This window comes from Periophthalmus magnuspinnatus, chromosome 16 (genome assembly GCF_009829125.3).
Source record: "Periophthalmus magnuspinnatus isolate fPerMag1 chromosome 16, fPerMag1.2.pri, whole genome shotgun sequence".
Taxonomy (NCBI): Eukaryota; Metazoa; Chordata; class Actinopteri; order Gobiiformes; family Gobiidae; genus Periophthalmus; species Periophthalmus magnuspinnatus.
The window spans coordinates 13,560,926-13,583,210 of NC_047141.1; the positions used below are offsets into that span (position 1 = coordinate 13,560,926).

General features: G+C 37.8%; 2 protein-coding genes across 2 annotated transcripts; one reads left to right on the forward strand and one right to left on the reverse strand.

Annotated features, from left to right (window-relative positions):
* The first annotated feature begins 80 nt into the window (after positions 1–80).
* sh3d21 (SH3 domain containing 21) lies at positions 81–4,116 on the forward strand. The gene is made up of 4 exons (XM_033981323.2): positions 81–151; positions 226–422; positions 3,504–3,567; positions 3,644–4,116. The coding sequence occupies exons 1-4, from the start codon at positions 92–94 to the stop codon at positions 3,674–3,676; spliced, it is 354 nt and encodes a 117-aa protein (XP_033837214.1). The 5' UTR covers positions 81–91; the 3' UTR covers positions 3,677–4,116.
* Positions 4,117–6,686: 2,570 nt separating this feature from the next.
* Positions 6,687–21,682, reverse strand: eva1ba (eva-1 homolog Ba (C. elegans)). The gene is made up of 4 exons (XM_033981322.2): positions 21,427–21,682; positions 10,094–10,192; positions 7,992–8,080; positions 6,687–7,457 (listed from the first exon to the last, which is right to left on the reverse strand). The coding sequence occupies exons 3-4, from the start codon at positions 8,056–8,058 to the stop codon at positions 7,033–7,035; spliced, it is 492 nt and encodes a 163-aa protein (XP_033837213.1). The 5' UTR covers positions 8,059–8,080; positions 10,094–10,192; positions 21,427–21,682; the 3' UTR covers positions 6,687–7,032.
* Between the last annotated feature and the right edge of the window lie 603 nt (positions 21,683–22,285).

The window sequence follows — 22,285 nt, forward strand, 5'->3', positions numbered from 1 at the left end:
AATATGCAGCTGTTTACTGAGTATGTACAATGGATATGAGAAAAACACTGGTAATGAAATTCTGTGTCTTTGATAGGAAAGTGACAGTGATATGACAGAAGAGTCTACACATAAAAGGTTCCAACAAAACAAGCCACCTGAATTCAAAAAGGTTTGTGACCTTGCTGCTGTGCTCACATTTCTTTGAGAGCTTCTCATTTGTGCTAAATTATAAACTAATTTTAGCCAACAGAAAATGCTCTGGCTTTCCCTTTAAAACCTGACCAACCCCCCAAAACCCCCCCACCAGTGCGGCCCACACCTCCCAAAGTCATGTTGGATGGGAAAGCTATGTCTGGGAAAAATAAGCCCACAGTGGAGAGTCTACAAGCAGAGGTCCAGGAGCTGAGAGTGGCTCTGGAGCTGCTGCAAAGTCAACACAGGTACGTACAAGCCACAAGTTTGTACTTAACCCTTGTATTATGTTGAAAAAAAATTACATTGATTATGTTGTGGGTCATTTTGACCCGTACAGTGTAAATCCATGCAAAACAGTAAAAAAAACAAGTTAAACCAATAACACCTTTATTTTAGATTATATGAACCTTAATAAAAGAGACAAATAATAACTTTAATTTCAACAGAACTATTTAAGAACAATTTAAAGTGTTAGAGCAGTCTTGCGCTGGCAGCTGTATGTTGCTGTGACTTTGTCCAGATTATCAACTCCCCCTTTGGTGGAGTTGTAGTCCATGATCATTTGTGGTTTCCTGTCTTCTCTTGTGCTCAGAGATGCATCAGTGTGCATTGTGCTCATTACAAGAACATTCTTGTTTCTGTTTGAGCAGTATGAAACAACTGTTGCTTTCTCACTGAAAGCAAATATTGACGAATGCAGAGGTCTGCCCTGCACCTTCAGAATTTCCTCGGGAAGTTCTGGCTTGTTTCTTCTGACTGTTCCCAACATAGTCAGTTTCCTCTTCTGAAGTTTATCCCCAAGGCGGTAGGATGTAAAGAAGTTGTCACGTGTGATGTTGTGACCTTGCAGCCCTTCACTCATCTCCAGCACAACACACATCCCCTGATTCTTCTCAGGTGCTTCTCCAGGTAGCTTTCCTGTGTATACTTGCATATTCAATGCATAGCTAGATATTGCATCACAGGCTACCCATAATTTGATGCCATACTTGGCGCGCTTGTTTGGCATGTACTGCCGAAAAGGACAGCGCCCCCTGAATGGAACAAGGTGCTCATCAATGGTAACATGGGGACCAGGATTGTACATCAAAGGCAGAATTTCGACCCATTTATCCCATACATCTGTGACGTTTGAGTGACAAGGACAAGGACGAGAACTTGCACCTGGGTCTCAGGGCAATCTAAACAAAGTATATCACAGAAGAGATCATCAAAAAGATGTTTATTTTGGATTTGAACAGCTATTTGCCCACATTAAAGTGTCTGGGTCAAAATGACCCGCAACATCATCTTTGTATAAAACTCTGCACAGACATTGTACTACACAGCAGAGAGTTCAGATTTTACACACGAGTTCATGACCCAAGATGAGAAAAAGTCACAAAATTGTAGGAAGAAAAAAAATTGATAACCAGTACTTTGGTCAAAACAAACACTGAAATGGGTCAAATTGACCCGTAACATAATATAAGGGTTAACTGATGATGTTCAATGTCATTTTTCATTTAATTTATTTTTACCTTTACAGGACAATAAGAGTATTCAGATTCTTTTTCATGAGTGCCCTGTTAAAATGCAGAAAAATACAAACAAAAACAAACAAAACAAATAACTACATATGTCCATTTAAAACATTAAACACAGGTGCAGGTCTGACTAAAAGTTTATCACCAAAATACATTTGTGGCACCAATGTATGGAGTTTTGTATGTCGTTGAAATGTATTACATTTTTAGGAAGCAAAATAACCTATTTAAGTTCTAATGCAGACAGTTTTTAGACATGGTCCATCTTGTATTAAAAGTTCCTGTATCAAGGTTCAACAAACAAGTGAAATATACAGACAGTCTAATAGCCCCTTATAAATCAATTTTATACAACAGTAGTAGGAGTAGGAGGAGATGAAGGAGTGAGTCAAAGAGTGTATCTAAAGTAGAGGCTGAAATCTGTATGTAAGTATTATATAGTGCAGAAAGAAAAGTTGCTTGAACAATTAATTTTCTCAAATTCCATGAGACATAAAATTTGTTTCTATAAAACAATTATAATTTTAATACACATATTTTAAAGGATATGTTTTCACCAATTCAAAACCCAAGATATTTATTGGTAGAGGGTCTTTCAGTAGCTTGCACATCACTTAAATGTTTTAGAAAAAAGTGTACTTAATTTTATATATATATGAATGATAATGTAAGATTATTTAGGGAATTTTGGATTTCAATAAAATCTTGCTGCAGTTATAAAATCGCCTGATCCCCAGAGGGTGCACTTGCATACAAAACAGAGCAATCTGTATATAAAGGTATGAGGTGTTCTGTTAAAATGCAACCAATCAAATGAATTGCTTAAAATTAAAACATTTGAATTAAACCCATTGTCTACTACTGCCTGTGTTCTGTCTAAAAGATAATCTTGTGACCAATTACGTGTAGCATTGTCAAATCCAATGTTTCAGGCACTTCAAGATTTTATGATCTACTGAATCAAAAGCTTTAGTTAAATCTACAGTGATACACAATCTTGTGTGTCAAGGGCGGTGAAAACATCATTTGAAACTTTTTTGGCTGCAATGACAGTACTATGAACTTTTATGAAACCCAATTGATAAGACTTCAAAATGGAGCATTATTTAAAGAAACTTACTTGATTTGCAATTTACTTTTCTAAAACGTTTGGATGACAAGGTGATTTGGACCCAAAACATCACATTCGGAGATAAAATGCCAATTCAAAGCATCACATATTTCCCCTTTAGACTTTACAATAGCAGAATCCAATAAAGCATCATCAAAAAAGCATCTTAACAACTTAGTGCCCACCCACTGTATGTGCTTGTCAGGTGCAATACTGTTGTTTAGCGCTGTAGTCATTTAGTCATTAGGTTGACCAAAATGTGTATTAGTCGACTAATTATTTTATTTAGATTATAAAGATATGGAAAGACAGAAAGAAGACGTTTGTGGGGGAGTTACCTGATCATTTGAAAGTGAATCCTGAATTTAACCTGCCCTTTTACATATAAATTGTTTCCTGTTATTGTTTCCTGTTCTTGAATGATCTCCTGTGCAGTTGTACTTTTATTATTGCAGTGAATGTAATATTATTCCTTATTGCACTGTGCTTCAGTGTGAACTCAAAACTAGCCGTCAATAAGGATGTTTTCAAAAGATTAACCCAGAGAACATTTGCATAAGGATGTGTCAAACATATTTCGAACTGTGGGTAATGTTAATGTTTTTATATGTTAACAACTTTGCACAAACAGGACCTAAAAATATTTCATATGTGCATGAGTTTCTGAATTCATCCCTTTACATTTGCAGACATGACATGCAGGAAATGAAAGATGAATTGCGGGAGGAAAGAAGCAAAAGAATGACACTGCAGGTCAGTGTGTGGCTTGGTATTCTGGTCCCAGACGACCACAAAGCATGACTGTGGACTAAAATGTCTGTACTTACAGGAGGAAGTTTATGCACTGAAGATGAAGAAGTGATTCCACTGGTCACAGGGATGAACACAACTGCTGATCCCTACAAAACAGAGCAGAAACGGCGTGGAGTTTAAAGCTGAGATGTGGCAGGAGCTCTGAGCAATAGACACAGCCAGTCTGACGTCCACTTTCAGCAGAACTAGGTCATGCGATCCATACAGACTTTAACTTTACAATAGTTACTGTTTTCTATCTGAATGCTGGAAATTTCATAAGAACAGAGACTAAGTTTATTTGTATTTGTATTTGTATTATTGTAAATACTATTGTGGGTGACTAACAATTCCAGTGACATGTTTTATTGTTGAGCACCAGGGGGCGTGATTACCTCATTATCAGAACTATGCTTCTACTGAACTATTATGAAAAGACTGTATTGAATGTAATAATGTGCTGGTTTTCAAATAGTTTGATATGGAACTTTTTTTTTTTTTTCCTTTTTTAAAAAAAAAAAAAAAAAAAACGGATCACAGTTTTATTGTCAATTATTTTAACAACATTTATGAGCCAAGGATTTAGAATTTGACTTTACGTTTAAATGTATAAGCTTATGTATATGCGTAACTTATGCTGAAGGCAACGTTCAGCCTCCTAAAATATATTTGGGGTTCCTACAAACTATTTAGGGGCCACTGTAATGCTGCATAAATCCACTAGGGGGCAGCGCATACCTATGTACAGTACACGTGTGATATAAGTCTACATTACACATTCTAGTCTATGCAAATAGACTAGAGCTAAAACAATAGCAATAATGACTGAAAGGCTATACACATATTATTGGGGTATTTATGGAACATGGAGGTATAGAAACATGTATTGACACTTGTAATTACCTGGTTTGGACTCCATAATAATAATCCTGAGTGTGTTCTTGAGGAAGACAATAGTGCTGTTGCCCACATTCAAGCACATCTGGACAACATCTGGAGTTCATCAAAGTCCCGGAGCTTCTGAAACCACCATGGGAACATACTATTTTTAAAAACACTGTTGAATAATGGCTGCTACAGGGTCACACTCCCTGTTTGAGGATGATTAAATTGATGTAAACGTAAACACCAGGTTGAGTTGATAAGGCAGATATTTCATAAAAATCCAGATTAAAATAACTTGATAGTATTTTCAGTCCCTGAGAGCATTTTAAGAATCTATGAGAAGACGTTACATCAATTGTAGAGCCCAGACAAACAATAAAATCCAACTGAGTTCAAATTAGAAGTAAATGAATAGCTGAGTCCCCATATCGACTTTATTAGAAGATGAGATTGGATGAAGAAGTAGATCCTGTGCACAGGCCTTGTGGGAAATGGGAAAAACTGCCACAAATTTGAAACAACATTTTAAAATGAAGGATTTTACTGGAGGCAATAAAAACAACTTACACAAGGGAGGAACTTGAAATATAGGCTTATTTATTTGACACTCAACCCAAGGATTACCGAGTTTGTATTGTTGCTAAAATGCCTTGCTGATGGGCATAGCCTGCACAGACCACATCAAAGCATGCACATGGTGTAATTCAACTAACCCTATAGTTCTAAGTAAAATCTTAAAGGATGCTATCTACCAAAGTTTTAGTTTCCACTGATGTGTGAAGAACCACATGAAAGTACTTCCAAAGTCCCCCTGAAACCTTTTGCAGTTTTAGGGGTTACTGATATGTTGAAAAATGTCTGATTCATTATTTTTTTTTAAATCTAACCACCAAGAAACAAAAAATAGCCTACTACAATTCAAATGCTTTCTATGTTAGCAGCTCTAGTTGGCAGAATCATAAAGAGCACATTTCTTCTTTAATGTTGTGATACTGGGACTAACCTGAGATGGCATAAGTCCTAAGTACTAAGGACCTCCCACCACAACAAATGCAGATAGCGTAGTGGTGAGACAAAACATTTTTCTTGATTAGTCAGTATGGTTAATACCACATTATTATACAGTCCGTAACTATAGTTAATTGTCTGTCCTAACTGAATAAATTAAAACACGGTGGTAACCCTGCTCTTTAGTAAACCTACCTTCTCCCATCAGCTGGTTGCACAATGAGGTGGCCATTGCAGAGGGATACAGAAAAGATCAGGGAATAAGGCTATTTACACCTATTTGTTCTTTGTGTTGGGCCAATGTTATCTAACTCTCCAGCCTATCGGTTTCAAATTAAAAGTAATATTGGTTTTATAGTATTTTACGGTTATTTTTCGCAAGAAGTATTAAAGGTCTTATATTACACAAAATGTACTATTGTGAACTTTTTGTTATAATGTTGTAACCTCATCAAAGACATACCTGGAGTTGTGCTTTGTTTCATTCACACATGTTTGAGTAATCCTTTATTAGTCTGTCTACATCTCCAAAGCCCAAAATGCTCTGTTCCACCTTGTGATGTCATGAAATTGTGGTTTTCAAGTTAACAGCTCCTTTCACCTTTAGTTCAGTAGAGATTGGCAATTCCAAAGCCATAATTATCCAAATGATTCTAGAGAAGGAGTTTAAAAACACAGTGGAGCACTTCCTGTATCACCACATGACATCACAAGGTGGAACAGAGTGTTTTTAGTTTAAGAAAATAACTCAGCCTAAATATGTAGGGTTTGTGTTAAACATGTGTGAATGAAACAAAACACAAATCTGGGTATGTTTTTGATGAGGAAACAATAACAGAGGTCAGAAAAAGGCACAATATGATAATTGATAATTGCTAACCTACCTGCTAATTCCTAGCAACAGTGTTGACAGATCTTCGCACAGTGTCCATTAGCTTGTGCCTTTGGGCTCATCAGCTTTGTATTTTTCTTAAATATATATATTTTTACCTTTTCACAGATAATGTCCAATGTAAAAACTCCACTGGCCCAAATAAAAGATAATACATAAGCACTGAAATTAGGCTACAGAATGGTCAATGTGTAGAAAAGATTTAAACAATACACAAATCCTGTTTTCAGGTAAATTTACTGCTCTAAAACAGCATTAAAAATACCATACAGTAAATAAAAGCTTAAGCTGTGAGTGTGTTTTAATGGTTTATTGCATACAAAAAATATTTTGTAACAATTTGTGTGCATTTAATCAAGCTACATATTTTGTAAATAACGTCTTCAAGTGTCCCTCAGCACCCACACTCATATTGCATTTCATAATGATTAATAACTTTGGCTTTATTCCATGTAGAAAGCATTGGAAGTGCAATAAAACATAGCCTACATCAGCTCTGTCGGAGCTAAGTGGATAACCACATATTTTCAAACCCTTCTCAGATCCCATCGTTGAGTCATGAGTAAACTTGACCTGTCCTTGTAGAAAAAAACAAAACAAAAAACAATGCTTCCCAGTGTTTATTTGGTGACTTGTAAATGTTAGTAGTAGTGCACTCTGCCTATAGTCCCAGTCCCTGTTCCCAGAATATCGGGTTGTCCGTTCCTCCATATCTCTCTTATGATCCTCTCTCTCTCCTCCAGCCGCTGTGCCCGCTCCAGCTCCTCAGCTGAGGTAAACACATTCACACTCAGAGTCCCGTCGGAATGGCTGGTGTGATTACCATTAGGGATTTCTGTGGTTGGCAATGTTATGGGTGTGGCTTCTACGTCCTCTGCATCTTCATCCTCCTCTTCACTCTCATCGTCCTCCACACTAATGTCTTTTAACTGTTTTTTCTCAGGCGTGGAGGTGGAGACGGTGGTCCGAGGCTTACACGAGATGCGGATGACCAGGAGGCAGAGTGTCAGCACCAGGCCGAAACAGACTCCAAGGACAAAGTACAGCCCAAAGCTCTCTGGGTTGGCTAAGGTAAGGAAAGACACACAGAATCAAACAAAATGAGAAAATGGACAATAGGTGGGTGCACACTTGTGCTTTTTGAGCCCTGTGATGTCCTAATGCACCCTTGATTTGGTCCTGCTCCGGTGTCGTCCTGGTCTAGTCCAGGTTTAGTCCAGGTTTAGTTCCAGGTTTGATCCCACTTAATATTAGTCCCAGTTTTAATTTATTTATGTGCAGGTTTTCCTCCTCTATTGACTTTACACAACGTTATTAAAGACTATGTAACTTTTCAGGTGAGTCTGCAACTTGTTTGTCTGCTGGAGCTTTCATTGATTTGCCTAGAATGTTCCAAATTATGGCATTAGACTAATCTATCCAGTCAATCTTAGTAACTGAATAAATGCAAGATGCAGAGGCTTAATGGCATACTGTGAGTGAAGCATTCAAAGGAAAGTATTAACATCTCCAAGGAAACAAGCATGGTTCGGACACCGCACTGGAAAAATGACATAGTGTACGTTTAAGTTCTATCATGATAAGTCACAGTATAACTTACCTTTAATGTGTGCATATGCAGCAATAGTGTTGCTTAGAAGGTCCATCTCCTTCTTTTTCACATCCATATTGATTGTATATTTTCACCCCCTGAAACACATTAGAAGCATTAATTCTAACTGACATTTTATTGGGAACACAGAAAGTCACTGTTTTCATTTTCGGCACCATTTTCCCCAAACCCACGCAGAGTACAGTATCACATTGTGTACAGCGTGTGGACGTTAAACTGACTGACTCTAGCACTTCTTCAGGTGGGTGGGATATGGCCTACCACCAGTGCCCAACAAAAGCCCCTCTGTGAGCGCTGGTTTCATCTGGGATCATCATAACACGCTTGGCACATGGCGCTGCGGCTGTCTCGGCTTTTGCCTCTCAACCATGACAACCCGCCATAAAAGAGGTCAACTGAATTTTTCCAGGTCTCCTCATGGGGTCTTCCTCTTGACTAATGGAAGCGCCAGATCAATTTGTAACGCTTGTGGGAGTTGAATTATTTGAACTAGATGGATATTTTTGGATTTTGCATTAAAAGCTCAGGCAATGTTTGATAGAGTATACCAGATACCTATCTATAATCTGATTTATTGTCAAATTATGGGCAAGTATACTGTTATAAAAACAAACCGGCTTGGTATCACATATATTATTCCTCAAAATTGCCTTCTGAAAATACCAGTTAGTTTAGTTCAAAATGTCTGTGTAATTCCTCAGTTGTACAAGAAGGATCCACAGCAAAGGAAACTGGACACAAGTTTTTAAAGTACTAGAATATGTATTGGCACTCATCTAAGTAGCTTCTTCAGTGCTGATGAAGCTCTGGTAAAGGATTGGCTTGAATATTTCTCTGCTAACTACCCAACTATTCTCAATATGACAACAAATTAGAGTTATTCAAAGGACTTAACATATACTCCTTACTGTAAACAACCAGGGTTAGTAGTTTAAGTCAGTACCTTCGAGCTGTGTCAAAACTCAAGAAGCTATTGGATGAGTGTTGAAACTGAAAACTTTTGTCCATTTTGTCCGCATTTAATTATTTTTTTTTGCCATCCTTCAAATTTTGGTCGACATTTTTAAACTATTACAAGTCCACCATTCTACTTGACCTGTCTCCTTTTTGTACTACACATCAACCTTGCTCCTGACACATTGTAAACATGTTCAATTTGTTAATAATTTCCACCTCGCGGAGTCTAAGCCATCAGTGTATTTACAAAAATTGAGAAATAAGTGAACGTTTGTGCAATGCAAACTTTAAATGCCTTAAACTTTTCCAGCAAATGTTCACACCACGTTTCTTTAACACATGTTAGGCATTGTGGCAGCCCTTGGAAAGAAAAAAAAAAAGTCTAACCTGTGTGCACTTTAAGTCAAACCACATGTTAGCAGCAGGCCTACGCATGGATAATATGGATTTTATTAAATTGCATAACCTTTGCATTATCTCCAAATTGCATCCACTGATAATCTTGGCGTCTCATTTAGATTGTAAGAATTATTCAGGGATTTATGCCGATTTACTTTATTACAGTTATTGACATACAAGTACTTTTTATAATTGTCTTTATAGATTTTTTTATGTGAATCAGAATGTCCATGTATGTTTTAAGTATACACAAGTAGTTGTAGGAGTAGTGGTAGTTCAACTAATACTAGCATTTTTGTAAGTGTAAGCAGAAGTCATTGTAAACTTGGTAGCCAACAACAGGAGTAGAGTAGTACTAGCTGCAGTAGTAATCAGTTAAAACAGGGTAATAGTACTTATTTGGTGTCTTATCTATGGTCTTTATTCAGAATTTTTTATTTAATAGATTTTTCCTCAGTTAAAAGCTTTCCTACTTTTCATTACAGTGCTACTATTATTTTTCCTTTACATACAGATTTTTCATTACTTCAAGTACGCTACGTCACCGCACAATTTTGTCTATTTATCAAAGCTGCTTTCGGGAAAGTTCAAGCATAAATCCCCCCACACATGTAACCCATATGCAATGCGGTTAGGTAATAAACATGAGAACGCAGCCCTAAACTCCTTATAAAATCTGTAATAAACAATGCAAGTTGAGAAGAGAGATGTATGTGTAAAACTTACTAACTTACCACAAAATGAAAGTCTTTAGTCCCAGGCCATTGTGAGTTTGGTGAATATCAGGGCTTGTAGTCTTCGGTCTTCTGGTTAAAACAGTTCATTTGGCCAACCTGGAGCAAAAGCAAACATACGTCAGACTACATAAGATTTGAACTCATTGAGGCGACTGCAATGCAAATATAAGAGGAGCATAGCTGGCTACAAAGACTGAAGACTGGTGTTCACTATCTGGGCTGCCTTCTGTTCTGTCCACACATGGCAAAACACACAGGCTGCCAACAAGACTGGCTTAATACAAAACATTAACGAGAACATAAGAGACTGGAAATAGACACTGTTTCAGAGGAAATGCAGCATACTTTGACCAAAATAGGTTTTTTACACTGGCAATAACAGATTTGAAATGTTCTCCCCCACATTGTGCTAGTCTGCTAAGGTTAAGTCTGCATTATGTGGACGCACACATTAAATGTGAGTGTGGGATAAATAAAGCTGCTGTAGATAACAGTGCCTAAGATGTTAGTAAGATAATTTATTTGATCAAAGAGGTATTTTTAAAATGCGCGGGCCAATGAATACATATTAAGCTGTCCAGTGTCCGAGGAGGTTTGCAATATAGAGGCGTAGAAAAGTACTTTACTTCACTTCACTTTACTTAAAATCACCAACAGTTATATAAAACAACACCTGTGTACCCTTTTTGCTGTATTAAGCTTGCAATATGAGGTGAAAGACAGTTCTAATACCTGAGTAATTAATTGTTCAATTACTATTAGGAAGTCAGATTTTGTTATTGTATTTATTCACAAACAGAAAAATCTGAAATCAACAGATATTGAAAACAAGCAAATGTAATTTTGAAGGTACAGCATTTTGTATTTGAAATGATGAAAACATATTACTAACTGGCAATTCAAAGTTGTCTAAGTTTTGTACAGTAAAGTTCATTTATCCATATTTTTCCACCGCCTGAACCACACAAATGTTTTCTTTAACTCCACTAGCCCTGAGTGTGAGCCCTAATTTGCCGGTGGTTCAGTGTACATCAGGTGGGGTCTGCTCAGAGTGCTGTGCTGTGGACTTTTCTCACTCGTACCTTTGTTTAGCCCAGCGTTCTGTGCCAGCTGTGGTTGGTTTAGCAGAGCCTATGTGCTTTCGGAGCCAGATTTTGATCTTGCTGACTCTTGGCAGATCCTATGTACACTGTGCAGGCCGAGACAGGGCTTGGGGGCTAGTGACAGACCGGTCACCGTGGCAACCTTTATCCACCCCCCTCTCTCTGTCTGGTCCCCATGGGAGCGAGATGTGCCTTTTGTTTTTGTAGCTCAACAGGGATGGACACTGTTTCCCTGTCACGCTTCCTTCCTTCCCTTCCTTTCAATTATGAACAAGTTGATGTCCTGCCTCCCATGGAGCATAATTCCATTTTACTAATAGGATTTATTCTTCATCAGCCACAGGATTTAGGAAATATTTGTCCCATGGGTAAAAGAGCTGGACAAAGCAAGTTAGACCTCCACCAATGCATGGCTGTGTATGACACAAAAAATAAAGTCCCGTTTCAACTGACAAATTGACAAAATGACAAAAAAAAAGGCAATATTCTAAATTCCATTAAATAGTAGTACCCAAACCTGTTCATTTGGTACTTTACTACCTTCAAACACCATCCATTACATAGAGTTAGACCTTTTTCCCTTCCTCACACTATAACTAAATTTTCCTAGAAATTTAACTGCTTACAAACTTCACAGTAAACCAGCTCTGTCAAACACAACCTGGAGGTAAAAAACTTGTGGCTCAAATGTCTAAATCCAAGGTCAAAACTTACAAGAGGACCCCTGCACCTTCTTCATACAGCAGAACGCCGTGAACCTGAGCTCCAACTCCAAACCTGTTTAAAGCCTGTCTAATTACCCTGCCCTGTTGTTTTGTTGTGTTTTGGTTGTACTCCAAGAAGGAAATTATTAACAGACTCTCTGCCGGCTCAACCTTCAGACTGAGTGACCCAATTTTTTTATGATGCTACACACCAGCCTCTCTACAATCAAGTATTAGCTAAACCCAACTTACCATGAATAATAGATCTAGCCATGAACTGTTTAACAAAAATTGCCATAGTAATGCACAATTTTGGCTGGGATCATTGTAGCTATGCACAACAAGTACAAACAAACAGGGCTTTTTATACAGTGTCGACTGGTGAGAGCGGTGCACCAACTGCTCCGTGAAAACAAGAAATGCCCCGAAATGACTATCCCATATGGTGTTTTTGCAAAGCACTTGTAACTAAACAACTTCTGTACAGAGTCTGACCCTCTCATGTGGAAATGACTGAAGTTAAAGAATTTGATGGTAGTAAGTTTACAAAACAACATTAAAACACTCAGAAATATGGCAAGAACAGAGCTGGAAAAACATTTTGGTAGTAATAAGGTTTGTTTTCTGTTTTTCTGTTTTAAGAATAACCATATTTTTGGAAAGACACTCACCAGACGGTTTAGCCAGTTTAATCATGTGTGCTGTTTATTTTTTCCTAAAGTGCAAATCTTGTTTTATATCTGGGCTTCTACTGTATTTTCATCCCATGTTCTTTATCATTGACCTTTCCCATGACTTCACGTTCCTTGGTGGAAATCGGGTTGGTACCATATTTATGTCTTGTGTTGTTTAATGCATGCCCAAAGTTACGTAATAGTGTTTTTGATTGCATTGCATAGAGTGAATGTACAAACTAGTAGCTTGTATGTGACTGAGAGACCTTGGGGTGAGGAGTTTCCATTCTAAAACTGTATCAAATTTGAATAGTTGAAAATGATAGAAACAATAAAAAAATCAGCATATCCAAACATTATTTATTTAGACATTTCAAAGTCTTTGTACTGTGTTTAGCTATAACTTGACAGCTTGGATTGGCTTGGCCCACGAGTTTTCTCCCAAAATATGTATCAGTTTGACAAATAGATCTGTATTGAACAAGTCTAATTAAAACGTCTGATTTGAACTTGTTTAGATGAGAAATCCAACAAGCGGGAAAAAAAAATCTTCTCCATAATGCTGACATTCACAAGGCATGCGATAACAACGAATGAGAACCATACAGTATGCCTTCCAATTGCTTACACAAGTTGACTGGGTGACGTTCTCCTCTGTGGCCTAAGAAAGGGTCAAGTTCTATTTCGGACATTGTTTACTTGAGTGTACTTCCACTTCGGGAGTTGTGAAATATTTTTGTTGTTTCCTGATATCCTCTCGGCAATGTCTCCTTCCTTCCCACAAGATTTGTCCCTTTCCTCAAAGACAATACATCCTTTAGCTTTGCAACTATTGTTTAAGACATAATGATGAAGCTGAGTCCTATCTGCATGTCAGCTGCTTTGTGCGTGCATAGATAGACATTAGATTTGTCTCACAATAAGGCATTTTCTTAGAATGGATACTTGACAGAGACAATGAAGGCAACCTAACTATCCAGTCACTAGTGCGCCAGTGGTCAAGCAGCCACAGTGAATATGGTATGAAGAAATGTAATGTATATAATATAATGTTCTGCGGTCCTCACTGTAATTGCACACGCCATATTGCAGATGTTTGGAGGGGTACTTGTGTAGTAGGCTATATTTTCAGAAATAAAACAGTGTCTCCTTTGTTGATTCATTCATGCTGTCTTTACTCTACTGATCACATTATTTTGCTATAGAGAGTAAAACATGGAATCATACATTAATAATTTATATAAGAAATAATTAAAAGGTTAATTCAAATAGAATCTCATTACAACAATCTTCACATCACTGCAAGAACGCATCCAATTCTTAAAATAAACTGTCACGCTTTTGACTAATCTTTATAGGACATATATGGTGCATTAAAAAACTCAACAAAGCCATAACCACATTGACAAAAGTGGACCACAAATTATGTATTTCAGTAAAATCTAAAGGCTCTGTACCTGATTTAGCAAAATTTGTCTTGCCTCAGTACATATATATTGTATAATCATCTGTTGAGGTCAAAATAAGTCCAATGTCCATTGTCTGAATCCAATTATAAAGCGTTTTACTGTGCGAGTATCGGGAAATGCACTGCTGGCATCCTTGTTCTAACCTCTAACAGTTGTGAAAATGCTTATAAACTTATCGTGGCACATAAAGAGGATGCTCTGAATTCATTAGGTAAGTAAGGAATTTCTTTAGACCACTGTAAAGAATTTAAAATGAACTAATTTGTTGTGTTCGAGACAGTAAAAATCAGGTACAGTGCCTTTAAGACTCATTATCATTCAGAATCTATCTTACAAAAAAGGCTTCCGTTAATTTGACTGCATTAGCACTCATTATTAGACTTCTGAGCGCAGGGAGTCCGGCTTTTATGTTGCACACCTTCAAATAGCCTAATTTAAGCCAATTATTTACTACTTCACATTCCAACTGGGTTTTGACTCCTAAGAAAATACACTGAATCAGAACTTGGCATCTGCACAATCATCTCCCAACTCCCTCACTGAACGAGCAAAACTTAACAGCTACGTACGAACTGCCAAAATACATCCCAAGCTGTATCACAAAAATATATTCCGGAAATTTCAACAGCCCATTCATCAGATCACCTGTAACCAAGCCAGCATACAAATCTCCAAAATATACCCCTGACAAAAGTGAAGGGGGCTTAGCAAACATAAGATTCGCCAAGTTAAGATCGGCTACAAGTGTCTGTGAAAACGCTCATGAAAAATCCACTAGGTGAAGGCTAACAGTCTTCTGAAAGGAGCCACTGTCAGTTTTCAGACAGTAAAAGAACATAGTAGAGCTTTATGTTGAGATCGTAATTCTTCTAGGGTTACACTGACAGAATGTGGCTCACTGGAATATCTAGCAGACAGTTTGGAAGAAGCTATGACCATGTTTGGTAAAAGATCAAAGTTTTCAAGTGAAATTTGGCAATGTATTATTCCAGCATATAAAATGTAGTCTTTGAAAACCAATGCATTACTCATTTTAGTTGTCAAATATTGATACTTCTCTGGTTGGTCCTGTCTCCATATGTGATACTACCATTAATGCTACTACTACAACTTTTTTCAGACTGTTTGTGGATACTGCATTGTTTGACAGTACTCTCCACTCAAACTAACTCCAATACAGTTTTCATATATATAACTTTTTAGAGCTATAGATGCAATCATCTATCAATCAACTGTTGGAATCTTGAAAATATAAACAGTTAGAAAAAACAAACAAAACCCTATTCATTCATCCATTAGAAGCAATTGACACATATATGCATGAATATGTGATTATATTCTTTCTATAAGTAAAAAAAAATAAGTGAAGTGAATTGATATAGTCTTCAAATGTTACCAGTTATATTTGAAGACTATATCAATTCCTGCCCGACATGTCCAAGTGGAAGTAGACCTAGGACACACTGGAGGGACTATGTCTCTCGGCTGGCCTGGGAACGCCTTGAAGTCCCATCAGAGGAGCTGGTGGACATATCTGGGGTGAGGGAAGTCCGGGAGTTCCTGCTTAGACTGCTGCCCCCGCGACCCGGATAAGTAGAAGAAAATTTATGTATGGATGTTACCAATTACAATAACCAATTCATGGAGATGTTATTGCTGTGCCTGTAATCTTCCACAGTATTGCATTAATCTTACCTATTTACGTGGAGACAAGCAAGTGATGCCAAATGGCCAAGTTAGAGGTCAGCTCTGCAGAGAGGCAAGCCTGCTCAGAGTAAGAATGCCTGTTTGTTAAGGCATTTAGTGGAGATAAAAACACTCCTAATTTAATAAATGCAAGACTGTGGAACATTCTAGCAAAGCAAGAACATCTCTGTGGAACAATCAAGTCGTGAACCCGCTTTGAGAAAAGTTACATAGTGCATCTATAACTTTTCCAACATCTGCTGTATTAGGGTTCAGCTAAACCCATATGAACCGTGTATGACCTTGGTGAAGCTTAATGTACCAGCTGCAAACACTCAACCCAAGTTACTGAACCTGTCTAACTTTAACACATTCCCCCTACCATGAATAACTTCTGAAAGCCTCATTGTTTGATCAAACTTTAACCAGTATTTTCTAATCCAAACCTCTTGAATGTTTTACTGTTGATATCAAACTAAAGAACTCTTTGTTTTTATGCACTGGCTTTCGGCAACTGCTTTTTATTTTAACTCAATGAACAACAGCTTGGTTTTCAAGGACGAAATTATTACCAGGGGAGTGCACAGAATGAAAACGTTATTTAACCTCAAGATATAGCACTTTTTCTGAGAAAAAGGCAAAATGTTTGTTTAGTTATCTAAAACGTGGTGTTGAGATCTCTGAAATATCATCTTTTTTTTATCTTCATCTCATATAAGTAAACCACGGGACGTCGTCTACGTTATGTTCTATCCCACGAAGAGCTACTTTGTGGGCTGTAGCAGGTAATAAGAGGGTAATGTAGATATGGGACGAGCTTGGGGTTAGGGCAAGTGGGTAATGGCTGCCAGATGTGTTCCTGAGGTGAGTCATTGCTTATATGTAAATCAAAAAGGACTTATCCAATCTTTATACTGACGTTATCATGGCAACAGAAAACACAACTTTGTCCAAGGCAGTAGCAATATAGCCACTGCTGACAAAACCAATTCAAGTGTGTACTGTAAATGTCGTTATTTGTATATCGTGTATCTTGATGCTGATTCATGTTAGCATCCGTCATCCTTCTCTAAGAAGCAGAGGGTTGGGTTTCATCCTAAAACTGCAAGCTACAAAAAGAGAGCTGGGATCCCTCACATTCATTGATCTGGGCTGAAGTCAATATACTTGTACATGCACCACATACTGTACCAGTTACGCCAGTCCATTGGATTATGGCGCCTCATAAGAAGTTAAGAGTGCCCTCTCCATGACTGACTGCGTGGAATGTATCATGGAGTTTATGAAAAAGTTCAAACCACTGTCAAGGCATAACTGTTTTGTGGATAAAAATGGACACGATGGGGTATCCATGTGTTTCTCTGTTCACCTTATTCTGGACGTTGCTGTGGACACCGCCATTGCCATTTGGGTTGTATTATTTTGTATGAGGTTGGTGATTTTGACAGCAAATAAGTTCTATTTGGCGTACAGAGCCGTTTAAAGCCTTCCAGAGAAGTGTGAGGTGCCGACTTGTTGGCGCACATGAACATAGAACATTTTACACAAATGCTACTGTCTATCTTTGAAAAGAATGGGATTCCCTCTAAATCGGAAGAGCCACCACAAAGAAAGTGCAGTGTGGAGCGTTTAGAGGCAAAAATGGGTGGGGCCAAATAAGAGGATAAGGATCTATATATTCTGATTAATTATATAATGCAGATAGAGAAATTGTCTTGTCTTGTTAGTATCAACTTGACTACTTTTGCAGTGGTTATTGTTACTTCCAAACCAAAAATTGGATTATCTGATTTCTAGAGATTACTGGAATTTAGTGTTACTACTGTGAGTTTGATGTGAGTAACCTGATTTCCTTCTGCTTGTTTATACCTCTGCAGGTTTTGATGAGGACAAAACCAATGTGATTTCTGCTTTCATGAGTTTTACTAAAGTGCACAATGATGCATGGCTGAATCTTTCATTTTTGAAGTAAAACGTTGCAAAAATCTTAAAAACTGGAGAAATGCATGGTTGGCTGGCAGTTTTGGAAGAATTTTTGAAACTAAAAGTGATGGTTGCTAAAAAAAAAAATTCCAACTGGACATACTAAAGGAGCACAACTAATAGTATTTCGTGTGTACTTTGTCAATGACTGATCATCACCTGCAGTACTTAGAAACCTTAGAACACTATATTTTTGCCAGGAACGTTCTACCGGGACACACAAATGCTTTATAATGCATTTGGATGGACTTTTGCGTGCTGCAGATTTTTATGGCTTGCGTTAGTCTTATCATTGGCAGGCAAAACAAAAAAAAACAAAAAAGTACTGGATCAGCTCTCTCAATTCAATAGCCCATTTGGGATTTCTAAGTTGAAATATTTCCTGTTGCATTGGATAGCACAAAGAAGTCCGTAAGTTCACATGTTTCTGTTTCCATTAACATGTGAATATATCAGGGATGCAAGGTTAGGCAAATCATTGGCTTTCGTCTGTCAAATGTCTTCATAAGATTTGTTGATTGAAGTGACTAGCTGAACGTAACTTTTCAGACACTTTGGGTTACTAATAATGTTTGAAAGATGGAAGGCAGTATGAATAATAAGTTGATCATGTTGCTTGTATATGCCAAAAAGTGTGAAAAGTATATTTTGCCATGTAATTTACCTTAGTTATGTTATTCCTAAAATATTAAGAACACTCCCTATTTGTGCAATCTAAACATACATTAGCCCATTGCCCCATATAAAGTCTATATAGAGAAGTGTGTGGCTTGTTTGAATGGGCTGCAGTGTTGGCTGAGGAATGGCTGGGGGTGAGTCTGATGTTCAAAATGATCAGCTGATTTTCTGCTGATCTGTGGCTTTAGACCTCAGTGTCAGTGACAGAAGACGTGCAATGACCTCCATTATCATGTTGTTTGAAAGTCTTGCTCATTATTTGTTCTGCTTTGTGATATAGTTACAACAGGGTCAGGCGTGAGGACATGTAGATATGTAAGGAAAGGATAAGGGGTTAAAAGGTCACAGTGGTTTGCATTGATTTGCCCATAACAGACCCAAAGGTTAGGGTAAACAAAAACTGATAAAATTCCCAGAGTTCCCTGCTCAATGTAATAGATTATTCTTATTGACAAATTGAGAAACACTAAACTGCAGACTGTGAACATAGTCATTGTTACAGGTGCTTTGCCTGTTTTTACTGTCTTAAAAAGTAGTTCATTTTAAAGTTTGCAGTGATCCACAGTTATTCCTTTTGCTCACTTTATGCATTCCAAGCATCCTAACTATTCACCAGAATGAGTTTATTTTTTCTCCTAAAGCGGAGTATACCGTCATGGTTAAGCTAACAACAACTAGTATGCTAACAGTGCACTTCCTAATTATAGGACAATAAAATGCTTTATAATTAAATGCAGATGGTACACTGTGTAGTGTAAATGGCTTTTGTTGTATCACAATTTTGACACTAGATGGAGTCATGAGCATTGGCAGTTGCTCAGATTATGTGACCCTTAGTCCATCAAAAAAATATCATTGTTTTGCTATAACATCTTTGGTTAAAATTCAATCTTACCTAACATAACATATGAAGTAATTAGTGTAGTAAGGTTATGGTAATCTATCTTGGGAGAGAAGAATAGAAAACACAAGGTAAGGGTGAGATGGGGATAAGGCCTCTAAGACAATATTATTTAGCAGTATTTACTTGTTAAGAAAATATGTGTCTAATTTGGATAGATATTGTGTGCTGATAAAGCTAATAAAAACACAGGCAAGCGCCATCATATGTCCAGTCTGTGGTTTTGGGGAGGCTCTTGTGGTTGTTCTGTTTGATTACCTTTGCAATCCTATCGGTCAAAACCATTCGTCTTGTGTGGACTTATCCCATGCTCTCCACAACCTCCCATCTCCCCCTCACTAACAGATTAGTACCATGGGACCCGAGACAGGAAGTTAAAACGAGCGTCTAGCCTTTGACCTTTGGGTAAACACAGAAGGTTAACAACCATCCCCGGGACAGATAGAACAAGTCGTCTGATAAGTAAGGTCGAGGGGCTTGGGGGACAAAGCAGAAGAGAAGGAGACTGTGGAGAGGTCACTGAAGAGTCAGATCTCTGCAATCATATATAGGCCTTGGAGGGGCTACTTAGCTTAGCATTCACACTTCTCCAGTCCTGTGTTATCTGATTGACTTAAACAGGCAAAGCTCAAGTGTTGCCAGCCCACTCAGATAGCGCAAATTGAAAGAGACCCCAGAGAATTGACTCGCTTCAGTGCAGCCTCCACCTCAGTCTCACCCTGATAAGGATGGAGGGAGCAAGCAGACTTTGGGAAATTAAATGCAGACTTCGTAAGTATGTGCGATGAAATTTCAATGGAGTTTAAAGAATGCAGAGACAGTGGATACGATACAGCTTTGACTTAAAATTGTGTCAAGTTTAAAAGTTTGCAAACAATGTCTTAAGAAGTAGTAAGCATGGTCAGCTTATTGGAAAACTGGGGTTAGCACCAACATACATTTCTCTCAATATAGCCAAATGTCCCAAAGTCTTGCGACACTTGCACACAAAACACAATGTAACCAGTTAGCACAATGCATTTCAGCTCAACAAACCAATATTTATAATTTCTAAAAACTGTGCGAACTTTTGTGTTCAAACCCAAGATGAGAATAACTGACACCTCATATCTAAGCTAACCCCTATGTTACCATATAGGAGTAATTTGATTAGCATGATGTTTTACAGATCTCAAATAAACTTTGGGGAAACATAGTGAATCATATGGTCAGCTGCTGTTCTCTGTGGAGAAACCCAAACCATATGCACCATGTGTACACAGCAAATCCCTGTGACGTTATTGGCCTCAATGGTCTTTAAAGGTGAACAATAACTTTTCTTACTGAAAATAGTAATAAGCCACCTACATTTTTCCATGTGAATGTTATTGCTTTGTAATGTTCAATAGTATGACATTAAACATATCTATCTTGTATTTTTCAATGACTTGTGTTATTATTGCTAGAAAATATCTTGAAAAAACTACTCTATCCACAAACCTGACCTGTAAAATAACCTAGTGACGTCACCTGCTTGACTCCATGGACATAGATAAGTTTCATGCCATACTGTGGAAAAATATAGGCAAAGCATTACATCTCCATGGAGACAAACAGCTGGTGGACCCTCCATCGGAAAAAGTTACATAGTGCACCTTTAATCACACCCTATGTCAGCATTATTGTTCAGACCAAAATAGACAATAAGAGCAGGATGTTTGATTTGATAGTTGCGAGCTGACAACTAATTAAGTGAGGTTTGCCAAATAGTACAGCTGAACCGGAAAGCCATCCTCTCTCATCCTGTCTGGACAATACTGTAACAGCATCAGCTCTGCTTTGGCAATGACCATCCAAAACATGTACTTTATTTAGAATGACTATTATTGTAAGTTTGTAGCTTGATCAAAGTTTTTGGGCAAATGGTTAGTTATGTTGATTTGGGATTCCTACTAGCACTAAACTAGTTGCTATCAATACATAGAGACACAAGTTGTATTTAAGTCAATACATAAAACTTAATATTGAGTTGAAATACATAGATACTAACTGTAGATGGTCACAAAAGTGGTGAAAAGTTAAACAACATGCATAGAACGTTTAGACTCCAATGCAACTGCAACAAAGGTAACTGAGAAAGTTTTAAAACTCACCAGTCTAAGATGACAAAAAGCTCTTGTATCTACACAGGCAGCCCCAGGCAAATGTCAAATATCCCTGCCCATTTTTCCCTCCAAATTCAAACAGAAACACGGCATTATGAGTAGCCCTTTTCACTGCTGGCTCTGTGTTGCTGGTGTCCTCATGAGCGTGTGTGTACACTGAGAGTTTGGAAGAGGTGGTAACTTCCTTTCAAAGTTGGAGTTGAGTTTTTTTCCCTCTTTGCTTCTACGAGCTCCAATCCAATCCGCAAGGAGCAGGATAGGCTGTCGTACTATCCCCCCTTTCACATGGAAAAAAGAGGAACAGCCTAAAAAGGGCAGGCTCTGGGAAAAGGGGAGGGAGGAGGGCGTGTGTGTGGTGAAGGGAACTTTCCTTCTGTTGTTAAGGCAACGAAGCTGAAAGCAACTCCAGGCTGGGGATCCAAGTTTTCCATGTACTGTTCCGTGATGATGGGAAAACATGGAAATAGCATTGGAAAATAATAGTTTGTCAATGGAAGTAAAGTGGACTGCAGAACATTTCAAATATGGCATATGCATTAGCTTGTTGAAAAAGATTTTGGCCATCAACTGTCAGTGCCATGGTAGAGAACATTAACAAAAAACTTCATATTTGCACAAGAGTAGTCCATTGTCTGAATGCATAACTAAACCTAATCAGTGTTTCTTCCCCATTTCCTGAGAGTTTCTAGAAAATGGATGTTCAGCAAATGAGTAATAATACAAAAAGTCACATTTGGTCTTGTCACAATGAATCACCTCAAATCTATTTAACTTGCGGATTCTTTGCTGACTAATTAACTTGTTGACTAAAACCTCATTAAAGCCTAAATGGTTACATCACAGTTAC

What these genes read in the sequence shown, in the direction of transcription:
- eva1ba (XM_033981322.2), bottom strand. Translation starts at nt 8,058, where the DNA reads ATGGATGTGAAAAAGAAGGAGATGGACCTTCTAAGCAACACTATTGCT. An exon ending in TGCATATGCACACATTAAAG is followed by an intron (nt 7,458 to 7,991) that starts GTAAGTTATACT and finishes TCCTTACCTTAG; the next exon opens with CCAACCCAGAGAGCTTTGGG.
- sh3d21 (XM_033981323.2), top strand. Translation starts at nt 92, where the DNA reads ATGACAGAAGAGTCTACACATAAAAGGTTCCAACAAAACAAGCCACCT. An exon ending in AGCCACCTGAATTCAAAAAG is followed by an intron (nt 152 to 225) that starts GTTTGTGACCTT and finishes AACTAATTTTAG; the next exon opens with CCAACAGAAAATGCTCTGGC. An exon ending in GCAAAAGAATGACACTGCAG is followed by an intron (nt 3,568 to 3,643) that starts GTCAGTGTGTGG and finishes CTGTACTTACAG; the next exon opens with GAGGAAGTTTATGCACTGAA.